The 19,938-nt window shown below is 36.9% G+C and overlaps 1 protein-coding gene across 2 annotated transcripts in view; it reads left to right on the forward strand.

Moving 5' to 3' along the window:
- Positions 1 to 3,850, forward strand: part of NUDT9 (nudix hydrolase 9) — a 31,699-nt gene extending 27,849 nt beyond the window's left edge. For both annotated transcript variants that reach the window (XM_066387110.1, XM_066387111.1), the window contains exon 8: positions 3,350 to 3,850. In XM_066387110.1, coding sequence (XP_066243207.1) covers positions 3,350 to 3,528 — 179 coding nt within the window. In that variant the 3' untranslated portion in view covers positions 3,529 to 3,850. The remainder of the gene's footprint in view (positions 1 to 3,349) is intronic.
- Positions 3,851 to 19,938: the final 16,088 nt, after the last annotated feature.

The following is a 19,938-nucleotide window of genomic DNA, read 5'->3' on the forward strand; positions in this document are numbered from 1 at the left end:
GGATAAAGCGTCGACCTGGAATGCTGAGGTCGCCAGTTCGAAACCCTGGGCTTGCCCAGTCAAGGCACATATGGGAGTTGATGCTTCCTGCTCCTCCCCCCTTCTCTCTCTCTCTCCCCCCTTCTCTCTCCCTTTTCTCTTTCTCTCTCTTTCTCCCCCCTTCTCTAAAAGGAATAAATAAAATCTTTAAAAAAACAAACAAAAAACAACAACAAAAAAAAACCCACAAAAGCAACTGGAGGTTTGGGTAGGAAGAATGACTAGGATAAAAGAAATGGGATTTATATCTATCTTACTGTTTGAAATAATCTTATAACAAGTGTTAGGTACACCAGAAAGAAGTCACGGGGGATCAAAATTTATCGAAAAGAATATTTATTTGAGGCTCGTTTGAGCCGCTGGACGTGGTGTCTTAAGGACGACCCCTCCACACAAAGGTGGGGGAGAGAATACAGGGGAAGGGCGGCACAGGTTCCTGGCTCCGTTAGACTTGTCCCTTGTTCCGGTGGTGTTCTCCTGGTGGTTCCTTTGTGCCCTTGGGGATGGAAGTTTCCTTCCCGCTTGTGGTTAGAACTTACAGAAACTATGATGATTCATGTCTACTTAGTTATTTTTACAACCTGACTAAACTGGCTTGGGGCTAGACCATTGTGATTTTGTTAGCATCAGTTATTTTTGTTATCTTAACTGAAACTGGCAGCTGCTGGGGACAACTTTCAGCTTAGGCCTAACAGCAGGCATTCATCATTAAAATACAAAACACTACCAGAAAGATTCCAGATATTGAAAAAATTTTAAATAAATGCTTTATTTGGTCTATGGTTTTAAAATTTTGGAGGGTGTGAGGAAATAAAATCTATAATAAAAAGAGACAGAACTTATCTTTAAAAATTATTATAATAATTATACATTGAATGGTTTCTTTTGAAACATTTTATTACTAAATTGATGACATTTTAAATATTTTGTTACCATCTGTAACATAATGAAATGAGAGAACCATATCAGAGAACCAGATATGGCTCTTTTCTGAACTGTGTAACTGCGAATTACTTGTTCTCTTGGCCCCTTTTTTACTTAAAAAATTGGTTGTAACTAAATCTGTCAGTGTTACATTCTGTGCTTTTGCTTGCTGAACTTGGGGAAACTCCCAGCACCATTTCCATCACTGATGTACAACCACCCTAATGTTGGGCAAACCAGTGTTTCATATATGTTAGGTTTGCTCCCTTGGAGTATTGGCGCATGTTAGTCCGTGGAAGACTGCAGCTGGCAGATTGCAGATTGCTTGCCAGAGAGGGGGTATTTCCACCTTGCCTGTTCTGCTGGAGAGTGCGGAGGGGCTTGGGAGCCCTGAGATTTCAGCCTGGCCTGTTTGGCTGGGGAGTGCTGAGGCTGGTGGGGGCCTATGAGGAGAAAAGGAAGCCATCTTCCCTGCCTGTTTGCTCATCAGCCGTTAAGAGACTCTAATAAACAGAATGGCCCACTATTTTCTGACTCTGTAGTTCCTATACCATCTGCCCGAATCCAGTGGGAACCTGCATGGCTACAGCGGTGGCCACTGGCCTTACACCTGACAAGTATTAAAAAAGTTCATCCTGGTATTGAGAACTTAGAAGAAATATTTTAGAGGGAGAAGTATACAGATGTAATGTAGAAGCAGGTCTATAAGACTTGAGTACTGATAAATTTGTTAACGATTTGCTTTTGAAGTTAAAAACAATGATTGATCCTCTATATGTTGATTATATAATCAGTAATCAAATCACTGTTTTCATTCATTCTCTTCTCTCATTAAACTTAAAATATTTCTGCTCTGATAATCCCCAAATCTCTGCTCTATCTGAATCTAATTTCTGATACTGTCTTTGCCTCTTCAGACTGTGCTTTTTGTCTCTTAGTACTGTATGCCTTCATAGCATTTTTTGAGAGCTAGAAATGATGTATTCAGTAAAAAGGTTAGAAACTGAAGCAAATAGGTCTTTAGATGAAGTTTTATGTTTGGGTCAGGCTTTGCTTCTTATTTGCTATAGTTGTTAGTGTCAGAAGCTAAAATTTCCTCTAGTGGGTTCTTTTTGTCTCCTTTGACATGTTTGCGTTTCCCAAGAGGCTTGTTAAATAAAGTATGAGCCATGCATTTCCTTCGCTTTTATTCCCCTGTTACTATACGGGAGCCCTACTGATGTGTAAGGTGTGAGGAGGAAAACCATAGGGAATTCACTCTTTTAAGTCACCCTGTGCCTCTGGGCTGTGACCTTCACAGCTGCTTCTCAGCTTCCCCCTCCACCCTTACACTCCTTAAGAAAGGAAATTTAGAGTTGGGTTTTCTCTTATCTCAGGTGGTTTAGGCCTTGGTAATACAGTTTTTCTTGAGGGCAGAATGCTTTGGGGTTATTTCAAAATAATTACTTTCCTCCTTTCTCTGCTGGAATCAAGTGGGGATTTTTCACCAGTATTCACCCTAAGGACCTGGTGGCATTTTTGGAGGTAAAACTCAAGAAAATGTGGTCCCCATCCCACCCCAAGACTAGATCTCTCAAGTTCATCTGCAGATCAGTTTGCAGAAATTAGTCAACTACCTTTCAAATGTTCCTACCACTTGCTGGCTCCAGTGGTGGGCTTCCTTTCCTGGGAAGTTGTGATTCTTTGTATATTTTAATTAACTTTTAGATTCGGGTTTACCTTTTTAAAATACTATGTTTTATTTATTTATTATTATTTTTTTAAGTGAGAGGAGGGGAGATAGAGATTCCTGCATGCGCCCTAACCTGGATCCACCTGGCACACACTGTCTTGGGCTGATTCTTGAATCAACTGAGTTATCCCTAGTGCCTGGGGCCAATGCTTGGACTAACCAAGCCACTGGCTGGGAGAGGGGAAGATAGATAAGAGGAAGAGGGAGGGGAAGAGAAAGAGATGGTTGCTTCTCCTGTGTGCCCTGACTGGGGACCAAACCCAGGACGTCTGCACACCAGGATGACACTATCTACTGAGCCAACTGGCCAGGGCCAAATACTGTATTTTAAAAGATTTTATTTATTGATTTTAGAGAGGACAGAGAGAAATGGGGGGGGGGGAGCATCAACTCATAGTAGTTGTGTCTCATATGTGCCTTGACCAGGTAAGCTGGAGGTTTTGAACCAACCATCTCAGCATTCCTGGTCGATGCATTATCCACTGCACTACCACAGGTCAGGCTCAAATATCCTACTTTTTAATTTACTCGGCCACCTAAGGCAATGATAATTTACTTCCTTATTTTTACTAAGAATATTGAAGATGTTATGCTGAAAAAGAAATGAATAAATGAATTACTTTTTCTTGGTGATGTTTTTTCTTTGGTAACCAGGTGAGATAATGGACAACCTCACTCTTGAAGCTGGAGACGATGCTGGAAAAGTGAAGTGGGTGGACATCAATGATAAACTCAAGCTTTATGCTAGTCACTCCCAGTTCATTAAACTCGTGGCAGAGAAACGAGATGCACACTGGAATGAGAACTCCGAAACTGACTACCATGGGTTATAGCTCGCAATCTTCACAGAAGCCAAAGGCCAGCAAAGGAGCGGTACGGAAAAGAAGGCAATACCATAGAACTCGTACTAGCCAGGGGGCAGGGTGGGGGACTCACTTTTAAAACAATTTTCATTTAGGAGGTTTTACATCAGAATACAATTCATAAATATGCTGAAATGCAACATAGTATTTTCTGCTTTCCAGTCAAAAGAAATATAAACAATCATATTTTATATGTATTCGATTTAAGCATGACTTTAACCAAATTTAAACAACTTTGATGCTCTTTGAAGAATCGTAATCTGAATAAAGATAAATTTCTGATCAGCTATAACTGTGCTTTCTATCTGGTTCTTGTTTATCAGTTGTTGATGTTTTGTTCCCCTTGCTCTTCTGTGGTCTGAAGGATGCCCCTGCCCATCAGGCTTTTGTAGGAGCACCACCATCCTGTCACCACAGTTATCTTTTCATGAGCTTGTTGAAGCTGATTTCAAAAATGGAAACTTCATGTATTCTTGTCTTTAGAGTCTCCAGTTTTTTGAGGAATTTTCATCCCTCTTTTACTCAATAAAAATAAGTAAGCACTTGTGTTCTCATTTTCAAAAATTCTTAGTTAAAATTATGTCCAGGAAATTTGTAATTTAAATTAATATTTTATTTTACTTTGTAACTGTATATGTTATAAATGAATTAAAATAGATGTTCAAAAAGGAATTGGTAGGGCATATTAAGGATTGAAATAGCCTTTTGAGGGCCATACTGTTGACATGCTAATTCCCAGACAAAGGGAAAAGGGTTGGTGTTCCGGTGCTCTTGGGAGCAGGGAGGAGGAGGAGGGAGAATAACACAGCTTGTCTCAGGGGATGTGTGTGTCGCACTCTGGCTAAGACTTGCCACTGGGAAGGTCCCGTGATGTCAACTCCTGCCAACCTGAACTGCTGTCTGTCATAACCCCATCTTTATTCCAGTTGGACTACGGATGGGGCGTTTGAAGAGAAGAGATTTATAAGCTAGAGATATGGTTGTTATCTTTTATTTAGATATTTGAAAATGATCTTAGGCTTACGCTGTAGCTAGAGGACAGAGCTAGGGTTAAGGTAAATCAAAAGGTTTTAAGTTTTTTATTTTTTGAGTTAATGCCTGTTGGGCAAATGAGTTTGTAAAATTTGTATTTTTTGTGTTTGCTCACTTTTAGTGTTAAAAAATGGTGCTGGGCAGCGCCAGGTATTTGATCTGTGGAATTGCAAATTACCTTCCTGTTTAGGAAGGGCCATTTTCTTGCTAATGTGTGTTGGAGGAGAGTATTGAAAAGAGAAGGGAGGAAGCTGTGTTTTTGCAGAGTTTGTGCAGAAAGTTGAAAGAAGGAGATGGGGAACCGAGGTGAGGGGCTTTTGTGAGCTCCACTGAGACTGGTGAGGCCTTAGATTTTAGGAGAAACCAGAAAAGATTCTTCTGGTTGTGAAACCAGAGAATGTGTCAGTGGCTTTGGGAGCCCTGAGTGAAAGGGAAGTGTTTTCCCCTGCGTGTTTGCTTGTGGACCGGTGCGAGTCTTGAATAAAGGAATGGCCCACCATTTTTTGGCTCCACTGTTTCTTTACTGTCTGCCTGAATCTGATGGGAACCTGCATGTGCATGCCCACAATGGCGGTGACTACTGGCCATACAATTGTCAAAAATCCTTTGATCATAAAACTGAACTTAATTGACAGGAAGCATTTTTACCTCTTACTGTGGCTTAGTTTTGTTGAGAAACATTAGAATGTTGGGATTCCAGATGTTTTTCTCAAATCCCTTTGGAAGAGGTATAAGGTTTACATGCAGTGTTAATTTTCTAAAGTTCATAAAATCCTGGTCCCTGGGTATATAAGGGAATTGTACCTGAAAAGAGTAACATGCTCATCAGATGAGTAGGATGGCCTTCTCCCCGTGTGAACAAGTCTTATTCTACTTTACTGTTTGGCAGGAGGAAATCTCTTCTTTCTGGCGCTGAACAGAATACTCTAAAATCGAAACGGCTTACAAAGCTATTGAGAAATCTTGAACAATTTCTTCAAGAACGATATTTACTTATGTTTAATAGTTTTGATACATTTAAACTAACAATAGTAAAGGTTATTAACATTTTGTGTAAAGAGTGACTAAAGCACATTCTTTGTGGCACTTTGGAGTTTTCACTGGAACATTTACAAAGTATGCAAAATTATAAAACTGTGACTCTAAGTTATAGCTAGGCTCGAAGTAGATAATCTTCTGGCAACTGTAAGTATCCAGCACCATCTATAATAGAGAAAAACCAGATGAAGATTTTGGTGAAGACATTTCTGGAGGAATATCTGCTCCTATATCACTAGGTGATACTGCTTATCAATTTGCTTTTCTTACATTTTAGATGTAAGGAATATATTTGTATTTTGGAGACATTTAATAAAATAAATAGTAATAATAGATACCATTTGTTGAATCTATATTATATCACTTAATACTCACAACAGTCCTGTGAGACTGTTGGGTGGTAGTCCCATTTCACAAATGAGGATGTAATGTAGAAAGGATGCCTTGAGGTTTATTCAATAAGGGACAGAACTGGGATTTGAATCCTAGTTGACTTGGTTCCAAAACTTATTCCCTGTCTACTGTAGTCCTTGCTAAGGTTATGAAGCTTTTATGATTTGTTACTTAAGTACACAGTTTGGAAGATTACATATTATTTAATAGTAATGTTACCCATTGTAATATAGTATGGTTTGTGACTTGATATTAAAGTCCATATCTGATTGTTGAACTGGTTTGCGTAATTTGGCCCAAAGGCAATTTATTTGATAACATCTTAACCTAAGGATAAATAATCAGTGTTTGTCTTGCCAGCAGGTACTCTTGAGATTTGAAAGTGTTTCAAATCTAAATAGAGGCATATGCTAAACTTACATAAGAGCTTAACTATCTAAAAATCTAAATATCTAGTACCTAAAAAGGGCACTTGAAAATTCTAACTCCTTTAGAAGCTAAATGCTACTCTGTTTTACAGTTTAAAGACTTATGTGATTGGTATTTTCTAAAACATTTGTGAAGTTTTAATAAACTTATTTTGAAGTACATCTTTTGAAGAAAGCATTTGTATTAATTTGGTATTCTTTACACCTAGTTCCATCATACTAATTTACCAATATGTACACAATATGAAGCTATTAAACTCTTAAGATAAAACTATTTAAAATGTATAATAGTCCTTGAAAGATATTTGGAGATTTTACTAACCTCATAACTTTTGACAAAGTAGTGAGAATTATCTCTGTGGAAATAAATGATACAGGTTATAGTTATTATATGATGGTATTTTTGCCATTGTTTCTTCTTCACCTCTACCCATGTCTCTCATTGTAGGGTTATGTTATTGCTGGTGGGTTAATGTTGGCATATCCATGTCTGTTAAGAGGTAGAGAATAATGTGGTTCTGTTCTACCTAAATGCTGATAAACTGAATCCTCAGCTGTTTTTTTCTGTAAGGGAGAGCTTTACTCCTCCCACTTGGCCTTGATGGCCCAAATAAGATTTAAAGTGGTAGGATATACTAAACGAGTTCTTGAGGGCAATGAAACTTGTCAGGACGAAAACGTGGGTGAAATCCAATTCCTTTCTCAAGATTAGAATTGGGAGTATTTTGGTTTAACAGCTTCTCTTTAAGTAGATTAAAATAAATACTGTATATAATTTTAATTGACAATTCAGATATTTAAAAAAGGGATATACCATTTTAAGTCTGTATTTTTGTAGTGTAGTTTAAATGAAAGCAAACTTGGATGAGAAAGTGGAAGTCTAAAGGTTTGTGGTCTTTCAGTCAGATGAGTTATGCTTTTGTGTTGAGGGATGCTGCCTTGTCTTGAGGTCAAGGCATTTCTGGATTTGGTAGTTTTGCCACAGGCTTTGCTAACTGCTGATTATGAATTGTTCATGAAACAACAATAAGCTTGAAACTAAATGTGCTGTTTGAAATTTCTTAACATTGCACACATTTCTGGAAACTGAAATTTTGTCAAATACCATGGTCATTATGAAAAGAATACCTTTAAAGACCTGCAGAAATTCTGATCTTAAAGATATTGGAGGAAGTTGAGTTTATAATTCATGAGCTCTAATTTGGGTAGATCAGTTTAATTCGATTCCGCTATGTTTTTATGGTTCCTGTATGGCCAGTAATTAGCTGCGGCCACCATCACAGCCACCTGGCTCATGCAGGTTCACATTAGAGTCAGACAGACGGTAATGAAACAATGGAGCCAAGAACTGGTGGGCTATTATCTTTAATCCTAGCTTGCACCAGGCGGGCAAGTAATACACACAGTGGGAAAACACTTCCCTTTCCATTCAGGGCTCCCAAAGCCACCAACTTATCCGAGTTTCCTAGAATCAAAGGTTTCTACCTCACCAGCCTTATTCACCTCTGTTTCCCATCTCCTTCTCTCTGCACAAACTCTGCACAAACTGGCTTCTCCCTCAGCACCCCGCCATCTTGGCTGCCTCTCCTCCATGTGGCCTCTTTCTCTGCTCTACTCTAGCATGGGCTCCTCCTAGAACGTTATCACTTTTCCCTGGAACGTGATCTCTCTTGCTTTTAAAACCTTTTGGCACGAAAGCCCTCCCCCAACACATATTAACATAATCACTCCCATCCTAAGCGAAAAGAGCAACTAATATTATCACCTGGGCGATGGGCTTCCACGTGGGCAGCACCATCTTTAACAAAGTGAGCATAATATATTTTATCTGCCCAACAGTTCCCAAGAATTATTCTTACCTTTTCTGAGGTTAAATGTCACTTTTATTTTTCTATATAATCATAGAAATGAAGTCTTACCCCAAGGAAGCCCTAAAAATAAAAACACTATTAAGACATTATTTTCAGTGCATTAAGTAAATATATAGTTTATAATAGCTTAAAAGTTAATACAGACTTACCAGGAGTTGGTTCAAAATAGAAGTGATCAACTGCGAAAGAAGAAAAGTCAGAGATCAGTGCTGTTAATGGATTTGAATTTATTTTTTTACTTATGTTTAAATTAGTATATACATAAATTAAAACATTTCCTATATGAAAATCTGTTTTTAATGAAAAGCTAATTCCATTTTCCTGCTTAGTTTTTTATTTGCATGATACAAGATTTTAAAATGAATATGCTATATCTAGATTTAAATTCTTTTGATTCTGTCAACTATTATAAAAAAATGGAGAAATTAGTAAAAATAAATGTCACCTGCAATGCCAGAGACATTTTAACATCTTGGTTAACATAAGGCCATTTAGTGACTTGTTTCACTTAATACTGTTGGTGTCAATAAATGCTAATAAACAGAAAAAAAAATGAATAAAAAAAAATTTCCTTAATTCACAGAAATATTTTCTTATAACTGCCTTATAACTGTATTCACTATAACTAAAAGATAGAAAATTAATGTGACTGGTTAAAAAACTCCCTTTGTACACTTCCATGCAAGTGCTTTCTTAAATTATGCAAATTCTCTGTGAATGATACTTAAACCAACATTGTAGGACAACTATGAATACTTTGCTCTATGGGTTTGTTTACACAACCGGTTTCACTGGGAAAGTATTGCTTTGTAGCTCTCACGTGGCCCTTCTGTTCTATGAGACTGGCAGCTTGCTCAAGGAATTAACCTTTCTACCAAGAACACAAATCTATTTGTGGAGCAGTCAGCTTAAACACTATTCCAACTTGTTCTTGACCTGAGGTGGTTTTTGTTCTCTTAAGATTTCTTTTCCTACTCCCTGCTTAACTACTACCACTAGGAGAAAACAAATCTTATGACCATGAAGATACGGCAGTTCTACAAATTATTCTGTCAGGATTCTTTCCGGGATGGGTTGTGGCCTACAGCACTTTTAAAAAAAAGTCCAAGAGCCTGACCTGTGGTGGCGCAGTGGATAAAGCGTCGACCTGGAATGCTGAGGTTGCCAGTTCGAAACCCTGGGCTTGCCCAGTCAAGGCACATATAGGAGTTGATGCTTCCTGCTCCTCCCCCTTCTCTCTCCCCCCCTTCTCTAAAATGAATAAATAAAATCTTAAAAAAAAAAAAAAGTCCAAGAAAATAAAATATAAATAAGGTGTTAAGTGTTTAGATCTGGGTAATTTGAATGAGACACATATATGAGGAGCCCATATTTTCACCGGGAGGGAAATTGAAGCTAAATACATACCTTACCCAAGGTCACTTAGATAATTTAATTGTAATGAGATAAGAATTTAGGCTTTTCAACCACAGGCCAGTGTTCTTTTAGCCATGTTTTGATGTAAAGATAAACTGGCTAATTTTATAATTACCAATAATTAATTATTGACTTTCCTAAAACAATTTTAGTTAGAAATATGCTAAAATTTTTATTTACAGTTTGGAGTTGGATTATAATGCATCAACAGAATAGATTGTGGGAAGAGCACTTAGTTAGCTATTTGAACTCGAAAGACACAAGGTTCTTATTTAGTTAGGCTCAGAAGCTAGCTGTTTGACCTTAAAATTTCTGGGATATTTCAATATTCTTCAAGATAGTTGACTTTAAATGGTCTGTACTGAATAATCTTGGAAATGATTTAGGCCTAACTTTCTGACATTTTTACAAAACACTGCATGCCCCTAATTCTACAATACAATAACTGTAAAGTATACCATTTAGTTAACTACAGCATCTTAAAGAAAGAGGAGATCCTAAATGAAATGGAGGTATCTGTTGTGAGATGTGCCTTGATTTCAGAAAATGTTTAAGTGTGAAAAGTATTTTTTACACCGGAAAATAGAATTTTTTAAAGTTATCTTTTGTAACTCGATATTCAAGTGTTTCTCCTGTGTTTTTGTAAACTAAGATTCTAAATGACTTATTGTATCAATAAAAGTCTTCCTTAAAAAGTTGAATGATGTGCAATTTAGTAAAAAATTATGTTAGGATTTAGATTTGATAATCTTTAATGTATTATATGTCTATGGTAATGCTTTGTTAGTGAAGAAATAAGTCTATTTCATCTCTCCTAAAGCAATCTACTCTGTAACTTTAAAACATTTTGACTTTATATGTTCATCCTCATCCTTGGTAGAATAGGTTGTTTTGTTGATTTATAGCAGTGGTAGTCAACCTGGTCCATACCGCCCACTAGTGGGCATTCCAGCTTTCATGGTGGGCAGTAGCGGAGCAACCAAAGTATAAATAAAAGGATAGATTTAACTATAGTAAATTGTTTTATAAAAATTTATTCTGCCAGACTTAGCGAAAATCTGACATAAAGTACTTGGTAAGTAATTATTATTATATGCTTTAACTTGCTGTAACTCTGCTTTATAAATTTTATAAAGTAAAGTTACTTCCCTACTTTATAAATCACCATTACTGTGGAACCGGTGGGCGGTTAGAAAATTTTACTACTAACAGATACAAAAGTGGGCGGTAGGTATAAAAAGGTTGACTACCCCTGATTTATAGTTTGGATGAATTGAATAAATTAAATCTGGAATTGTTTGTAGGCATTGAGATTGCTTTTGTCTTTGAGTTTAATAACTGTCTTTTATTTTGTTTCCAAGTGAATTGGAATAATAACAATTGTAAGTTTCATAATGAACTGGCTCATCTTATGTAGAGTGCTGAATGTAATATCATATTTTTATAAACTTTGCAGATTAGCAGGCTAGAATATATTTACCGCTATAAGATCACTAGGTGTCAGGACCTAAAATGAAGGAAACAAATAATTGAGGTGTAATTCAGCATTTTATTTATCGTTTCTATGTTATACATTTTATATTAACTTGATTAATGAAAACATACTTTTAAAAGAATACTTAGCATTTCTAAAATTATGTCATTAAGATTCATATTTATTAATATTTGAATTAAGCTCCCATAGTCAAATTCCCTATTTTGGGGGGGGGGGGGACTCCAGACATAGCAGGGACTTTTTGGAAAGATCATTAAACTTATGTTTACCAGGTTGGAAAAAGCTATATTCTATGGTCACCTCTTTATGAAAGAAAACTTCAATATCATATCGTATAATTTTAGAAAAAGTTGCTATTATATACATAACATTTTTTGGCCTGTGACTGAGTCAGTCTTGTCATAAGTAATTATTCTTTGTTCAATAAAATCCCTTCAAAAGTACACTTTAAATAATTCTTTTATACCATGACTATAACCTTAAATCTAGTTCAAAGGTTCTAGAACAGGTTCCATTTTAATAAGAATGCATTTCCCACTCATCCATTGCAAATGTAAGCATTAAATATAAGAGGTAAACTAGACTATAAATCAATAATTTTCACTTTTATCTTCTAGAAGAAGGTAAGGCTCAAAGAAGTTTGATATTACTCCAAAGTACTAAATGGCAGAGCTTGTATCCCCAGGTTGACTTCAAGTGATTTTTCTCCTGGTCTCCTGGGTTCCCTCTATGTAGTTCGATTTTCAAGGGTAGATGAGATTTGTACATTAAAGGACTCAAATCAGAGAAAATATCAGTAACTAATGATCCTCAAAGGGAATGCTAACCATTAATTCTTGGTATCAAATTACTCTGATTAAATTTTCCAAGACTTTTTAAAGTTTTGTATTCATTTAAATACTTTTTAAAAAGGAACTTTAAGTGTAATTACCTGATTTGGATTATATGGAAAAGGAAAAGGAATTGGAATATACAAAAAAAAAAAAGAAAAGAAAAGAAAAATGAATTGTGAATAAAATAAAATGTGAACATTTTTGTTTTGGCTTTTTTCTTATTTATTTATCCATTTGCTCATCTATCCATCCATCTGTCCTTTTGCTCATCTGTCGGGCCTGTCCGTGCATCCATCCATCCATCCATCCATCCAGTATTTATTGAGCAAGTATGTGCTTTCAGGGAGCCCACTTTATAGTTGGTGGAAGTTAGATGTTAGTGGATTTTAAGTATTTTTTTCTTTCAAGAGTTATGCTTATTTTACTCAATTAGTCAAACCTAAAGCCAAGAATCCATTCTATGTGTTGATAATTGCAAATCTGTTTTTCTAGAGGTCATACTTTGCCTGATATTTAATACTATTCTGCCTCTTGGTAGAAGGAAATGTTTCCATTTCAAATACGAGTGATTTTTTTTTTTGCCACATAGATTCACATAATTTTATAAATAAGTGTTAACATACATATTCTAATTATAAAACAAGACTGCAGGATTTTACACTAATTTAAAACAAATCTTACTGAATGTTAGCCCCCAAAAAGGGAAACAATAAGCCTAGATTTGACTCGAACCAAAATAATTAGCAACTAGTTAAAATGGAAGTCGCTAGAAATTTAGTGGCTAAGATTCAGTGAGGACATGTGAAAATATTAAGAAGAAAGAATGTGCCATTGAGGACTGTAACTTCGGTGACATATTTCTAAAAGCCCGCTTAAAGTTGAGAAAATAAAACCGTTTGAAATCAAGTACAGTACAAGCAAAGGGAAGGTCTTTGTTACAGTTAGATATAAAAATAAAATGTAAAATTCTGTTTATACTTTAAAAATACTTAGCTGATAAAAAGTTAAGCAAGGTGCTATTTTAAAATGTGTGTGAACATTTCCAAACTATCATTGCTTAAATACTGCCCTAATGTAATCTTTCCAACCTGTGCTGCAGCCTCAAGGTACTGCTGGTCATCCATCCCCCACATTGCCACGTTCCTAGGTCTGTCCCAAGCAGTTGCAGTTCCCTCTGCCTGAAGTGCCCCACCCACTTCTCATCCTTCATGACCTGGCTCGGATCCTGTCTTCTCTGTGAATGAAGTCTGTGACCCACAGCCTTTGTATTTGCAACTAGCAGCACTTATCAAGTTAGATTTTTCGTTTATGAATCTTGCCCATCAGACTGTGAGCTTAGTGCATACTTTTTGTTCTTACAGCCCTCCCTATAGACCCTATTATAATGTAGACATTTAGTAAATATTAACCGGATGAATGCTGTCTGTACCAACAAAAGTATTACATACAGAATAAAGGCAATTCAAGTATGGATTTAGCATTGTTTTGGCCTTTATTAAAAAGTGTTATAAGAATCTAGATATTAGGAAGATGGGTGACGATCCAATAAGAAGAGCAAACTAATTATATTGCTTGACCTATGAGAAAAACAGGGCTGGAAAAAAACTTTATAGTAAAAAGAAAGCAACAAGTTGATTTAGAAAAAGAAATAGGGTATTATAGAAAGACTTAGTCCCTTCCTGAAGAGTAATTAGCCTCATCATAGTTAAAGAAGTTCAAGATAAACACCTCCTTGATGGCAGGTGGAGAGAAGCCCTGGAAGAAGTCTCTGAAGGTCCGAGGGGGACTTTGCTAGCCCCTGTCACCCTGCACCAGTTAGGCAGCGAGGGGAGTGTGAGTCGCTGATGCCTGGCGACCTCAGAAAGGTTCATGTTTCTCTATTACAATTTGGAAATTTTTATAATCATCATCTAACTAATAAATACTTTTCACAGTTTGAGATTTCCCAAACCCATACTTACTGGGGGCAGCTGTGGAGGTGGGAGAAATGGGAACTGAGGGAAAAATGGTATTCCTTGTGGGTAAAAGTTAAATCTCTGTTTAAAAAAAATAATGTCAATGATTGCAGACAAGTGTATACTTTTAAAATGCTGAACATGACATTTGAAAATACAATTAAAAGTTTACCTGACCACTGGAACTGCCTCCAGATTGCTCAAGCTTGTAAAACAGTAACAAAAGGTGAAGCAAAATATGGCAATACATCACTCATTACAAAAATTTTATTCTAAATGAGAATAGGTAACAAGCCACACCACTGAGCAGTAGTTTTACCTCTGAAATAAAACACAGATGAGTATAGTATCTAATAAGGAAAAGTTGAATTAATTTTTCCCAGTGTTCAGAACATGATCTTTTTGCCTTTAACCTTATTTCCAAATATTGTTTTTATTCACATTTCTTCTGATTAAGTATATATTGCATGTCTCTTTATCTTTGAATCAACCATGTTCTTAATTTATTTCTCAGCATTTAGAAGTTCAAAGTGAAGCTTGACCAGGCATTGGCACAGTGGATAGAGCGTAGGACTGGGACACAGAGGACCTTAGGTTTGAAACCCCCTGAGGTTGCTGGCTTGAACGCGGGCTTATCAGCTTGAGCGTGGGGTCACTGGCTTGAGTGTGGGATCATAGACATGACCCCATGGTCTCTGGCTTAATCAAGGGGTCACTTGTTCTGCTGTAGCCCCCTGGTCAAGGCACATATGAGAAAGCAATCAACGAACAACTAAGGAGACTAAACAGCTGCAACAAAAAAATGATGCTTCTCATTTATATCTCTTCCTGTCTATCTGTCCCTATCTGTCCTTCTCTCTGTCTCCCTCTTTCTTGGTCTCTGTCATAAATAAATAAATAAATAAGTATATAAAAGTTTAAAGTAAAGGGAGTATGGAAATGTATATTTAAATTTTGTATACCTAAACACAAATTTTGAAAGCTCCCTTACTTCTTTGAAAGCTCCTTTGTTACAAAAAAAAAAGGTGCAGGGAAGAGAGTGTCTTATATATTCAGAAGACTATATAATAAACACAGATTAGATTCATAGATCTCATTTGTATAGATATAGAAAGCATGACCACTGTCAACATGAGATGGTTTGGGGTAAGGTATTTGTAAAAAAAAAAAACTCAATTCAAACTTTGTAATTAAAACGTAGGTCACTGCAGAATATTTGTTCTATACTGCTAATTTTATTTGAGAGTTTCCCTTGTTCCAGGTAGGACTCTTCAGTGCCTAAGATAGATTTTTATTATTCTTGCAAGGCTCTAAGGTCAGGGGTCCCCAAACTTTTTACACAGGGGGCCAGTTCACTGTCCCTCAGACCGTTGGAGGGCCGGACTATAAAAAAACTATGAACAAATCCCTAAGCACACCGCACATATCTTATTTTAAAGTAAAAAAACAAAACAGGAACAAATACAATATTTAAAATAAAGAACAGGTAAATTTAAATCAACAAACTGACCAGTATTTCAATGGGAACTATGGACCTGCTTTTGGCTAATGAGATGGTCAGTGTCTGGTTCCACATTTGTCAATGCTAGCCGTAACAAGTGATATGACGCGCTTCTGGAGCCCTGACGCGTGCGTCCTGCATCGCTGCGCTTTGTGGCGCCACCACATACAGCACACAGGATGCATACTGTGCTCTCTCACTGACCACCAATGAAAGAGGTGCCCCTTCCGGAAGTGCGGCGGGGGCCGGATAAATGGCCTCAGGGGGCCGCATGTGGCCCGCGGGCCGTAGTTTGGGGACCCCTGCTCTAAGGTAGTTCTTCTAACTCATTTTATAGTCAGGGAAGCCAGAGTTAGTCCTGGCTCAAGGTGACGCACTTGGCAAATGGCACATGCAGCTGAGATTTGTACTGGGAAGATCCTTGAGCTGAGGATAATTGGTACATTTCTGGGTCTGGTGAAGTAAAAACATAGGAATGCTGTCTTCCCAGAAATACTGTCTCTAGAATGGAAATGCAGTGGACCACTGACAGGGAGTATTCACAGGGATGGGCAGAGCAGCAGCAGTGCTCAACAGGCCCGCCAGGATGAGAACTCTCATTCTGAAGGAAGAGTCTGGAATGGAAGGAAGGGTTAGGAGATCATTTTCAATTTTTTCTATCTAAGTCCTATTCCCATTGTAAATAGACTGTCTAGTTACAGGTGTTGAAATCATAGTCAAGCTAGATTCTGCCTCTAGATTCAGACTTTGTAAGCCAAGACAAGTGCTTTGAAACGCTTTGAATGACTTTAGATAAGACATGCGGTCTCTGGTTCATAACACTGCACACACTTCCTAGTCTTCCTCATAATCTCATAGTTTAACCGATACCTTTTTGGCCCCTGAAGTTATTTGAATTTGTGATCAGTATGCATGGATCTTAAAACACCAGTGTCATATCATGCTTAGTATTGGGGATGTACCACTACTGGCTCAAATGAGATTTCTTATGTAATATACAAATAAATCTACCTTGAGCTTCTACCCCCGTTACTGACAGTTATAATTTCTCAAGAAGCAAATTATATGGATGCTGTTACTGACAATTATAATTTCTCAAGAAGGAAATTATATGGGAAAAATCCTGTAAGGCATAATGAGTTGGTAGACAATAAACACAATATGAGTAGATTCCATAAAGCAAATCGATGTGGTCTTGATTGACCAGCTGTTTCTGAAAGCAAAAGTTTTTATAGTCCTCAATCACATTAAATTCAAATTATCTTAACTTGTGAGTTACCAATTAAATCATTGAACTTTGGAATTGAATTTTGGAAGAGAAATCAACTTCATCATATTCTTACTAAGACTTGTCCCAGCTCTGGCTGGGTAGCTCAGTTGGTTAGAGTGTTATCCCAGTACGCAGAGGTTGTGGATTTTATCTTTAGTCAGGGCACACAGAAGAATCAACCAATGAATGTATAAATAAGTGAAATGAAAAATCAGTGTTTCTCTCATTTCCTCTAAAATCAATAAATAAAATAAAAATAATTACAACTATTTTATATGTACTTGAAACTGAAATCTGATTTACCTTTGTGCTATTTTATTTAGTCTGAATTTAGACAACTTACCTCTTTCCCTCTTTTTGCATCTTTCCTTTGTATTTTTCTTCTTTAGATTCAAACCCTGGAATTTTTTTCCTTTGTTAACTGGAACTACTAGAACATTAAATTATCCACCACAAGAATATATTACATTCTTTTACCCTGTGCAATAGAATCCACCCAAATGATACAGTATATCTTTTTAAAATTACCTTTGCTTCAAATGGCCCTCGGAGCAAGAATTCAAGGAGCACTGGGATCTCCTAGAATCTCTATTCCCGTCTAGTATTTAAACTGTGTTACTAATGCCTTTATGGTTATGGGCAACATGAGTCACTAAATTAAAAGCTAAAAACTGAATAGTTGTTTCCAAACTAGAAATTCCAACTTATAAAGTGTCTGAATTACACAGAGATAGGATTAAAGACTGATTACTGAGAAAATAATTTCATACCTTTAGTTGGAATTAGAGTAATGTACCACAACCCACAATTAAAAACTGTGACCACCAAGAATATTAAAGTGCTCCTGTAATATGTCATTTAGGGCAGTGATACACATGGGAACCTTAATGAATAGAAAAATGTACGCCTCTAAAATGTTCTATTATTAAATAATAGTTTTCATTTTAAAATCCAACTTATTTTCAAGTAAAACATTTTCAGTAAATATTAGGTTAGTGTCTTTTTTTGTGTGTGTGTGACAGGGACAGAGAGAGACTGAGAGAGAGGGACAGATAGGGACAAACAGGAAGGGAGAGAGATGAGAAGCATCAATTCTTCGTTGCAGCACCTTAGTTGTTCATTGATTGCTTTCTCATATGTACCTTGACCAGGAGGCTACAGCAGACTGAATGACCCCTTGCTCAAGCCAGTGACATTGGGCTCAAGCTGGTGAGCCTTGCTCAAACCAGATGAGCCTGTGCTCAAGCTGGTGACCTCGGGGTTTTGAACCTGGGTCCTCCGCATCCCAGCCCAACGCTCTATCCACTGTGCCAACACCTGGTCAGGATATTTAGCTAGTGTCTTAAACATTGAAATTACTTTTCACTACTTTAAAACATAAAACAGTTAAAATGGGAATTTAGGTCTAATTAATACCTCTAAATACAATTCACTGTTCCCAGCAAATTCATAATTAGAAACTTGGTTTGTAAGTTGTTAAAACCTCTTATGAGATCTCTTTGGAGTTACAGATAAAAACATTCTCAATTTTGGAATAATTTCAGAAATTATTTCCCTACTTGGAAAAAATTATAAATAATCAGATTTTGATTAATCAAATTAAATTTACTTATTTAGACATCACATGGTGTGATGTGGTTTAGTTAAAAACAGTGACTCGCCTGACCTGTGGTGGTGCAGTGGATAAAGCGTCAACCTGGAAATGCTGAGGTTGCCGGTTCAAAACCCTGGGCTTGCCTGGTCAAGGCACATATGGGAGTTGATGCTTCCTGCTCCTCCCCCTTCTCTCTCTCTCTCTCTCTCTCTCTTTCTCTGTCCCCTCTCTATAATGAATAAATAAAATCTTAAAAAAAAAAAAAAAAACCAAAAAAAACCCCAAAAAAAAAACAGTGACTCACTGAGCTAAGAAAAGAGATAAATGCAATTTTGAATTTAATCAAAGAATATTCTGATAAATAAACTCTGCCATAGTATCCTTCAGATAAAATTCTTTGGGGTACATTCTCTCAATGATTTTTACAGGTAAGGATCTTAACAACAACAATTTTTGATTATTTGAAGAAATAATTGAAGATAATTGTATTGATGTCTTATTCCATGTAGAAAAACATATTTATTTATTTATTTATTTATTTATTTATTTATTTTCATTTTTTCGAAGCTGGAAACAGGGAGGCAGTAAGACAGACTCCCGCATGTGCCCGACCGGGATCCACCCGGCATGCCCACCAGAGGGCAATGCTTTGCCCCTCTGGGGCGTCGCTCTGTTGCATCCAGAGCCATTCTAGCGCCTGAAGCAGAGGCCACAGAGCCATCCCCAGCGCCCGGGCCATCTTTGCTCCAATGGAGCCTCGCTGCGGGAGGGGAAGAGAGAGACAGAGAGGAAGGAGAGGGGGAGGGGTGGAGAAGCAAATGGGTGCCTCTCCTGTGTGCCCTTGCCGGGAATCGAACCTGGGACTCCTGCACGCCAGGCCGACGCTCTACCACTGAGCCAATCGGCCAGGGCCTAGAAAAACATATTTAAAAACCATTTTATTTTCTCTCAAATATTTTAAGTAGAATAAAGTGGGTGACAGGGTCTTGTAGACCTTGGAAAACTCTATTATGGTTTTTTTAAATATTTTTGCAATTTAGGTTTTACTGTATTATAGTTATCAAGAAAGAGCTCAAATAAGAACGCCTTTTCTCTTATGATAAATGTTCTTGTTTGCAATTTACAGTAGTAATATTTATCTCTGACCATATTGGGCATCAAGACAATTCAGGAACCTCTACTTTCTGTGTTCTCTTTATATTACTTTATTTTGAGGACTTCCAACACACATGAATACCTGCATAGAAGCTAAAATTAGTTGTATCAGGCAGGGCATAGCCATCACACTTTTAATAGAATTTGGTAAAGAGCACTTGAATTCAATTTTTTTGTTTAAACTTACATTATGACAAAAGACATTCATGAGCAACTACTATTTACCAATTGAATAATTTGTTTCCCATAGGAAATGTCTCTCTCAACCACACTCAAACTTTTTTTTTAAGTAGTAGGGTCCAGGAAGCACAATTATAATTTGATATGAAGTGTTATTCCTGGGTTGGTCTTTCCCATACAATTGTTAAAGAAATGACTAGAAATAAATTTGAATAAGCA

Source organism: Saccopteryx leptura, chromosome 5 (genome assembly GCF_036850995.1).
Source record: "Saccopteryx leptura isolate mSacLep1 chromosome 5, mSacLep1_pri_phased_curated, whole genome shotgun sequence".
NCBI lineage: Eukaryota > Metazoa > Chordata > Mammalia > Chiroptera > Emballonuridae > Saccopteryx > Saccopteryx leptura.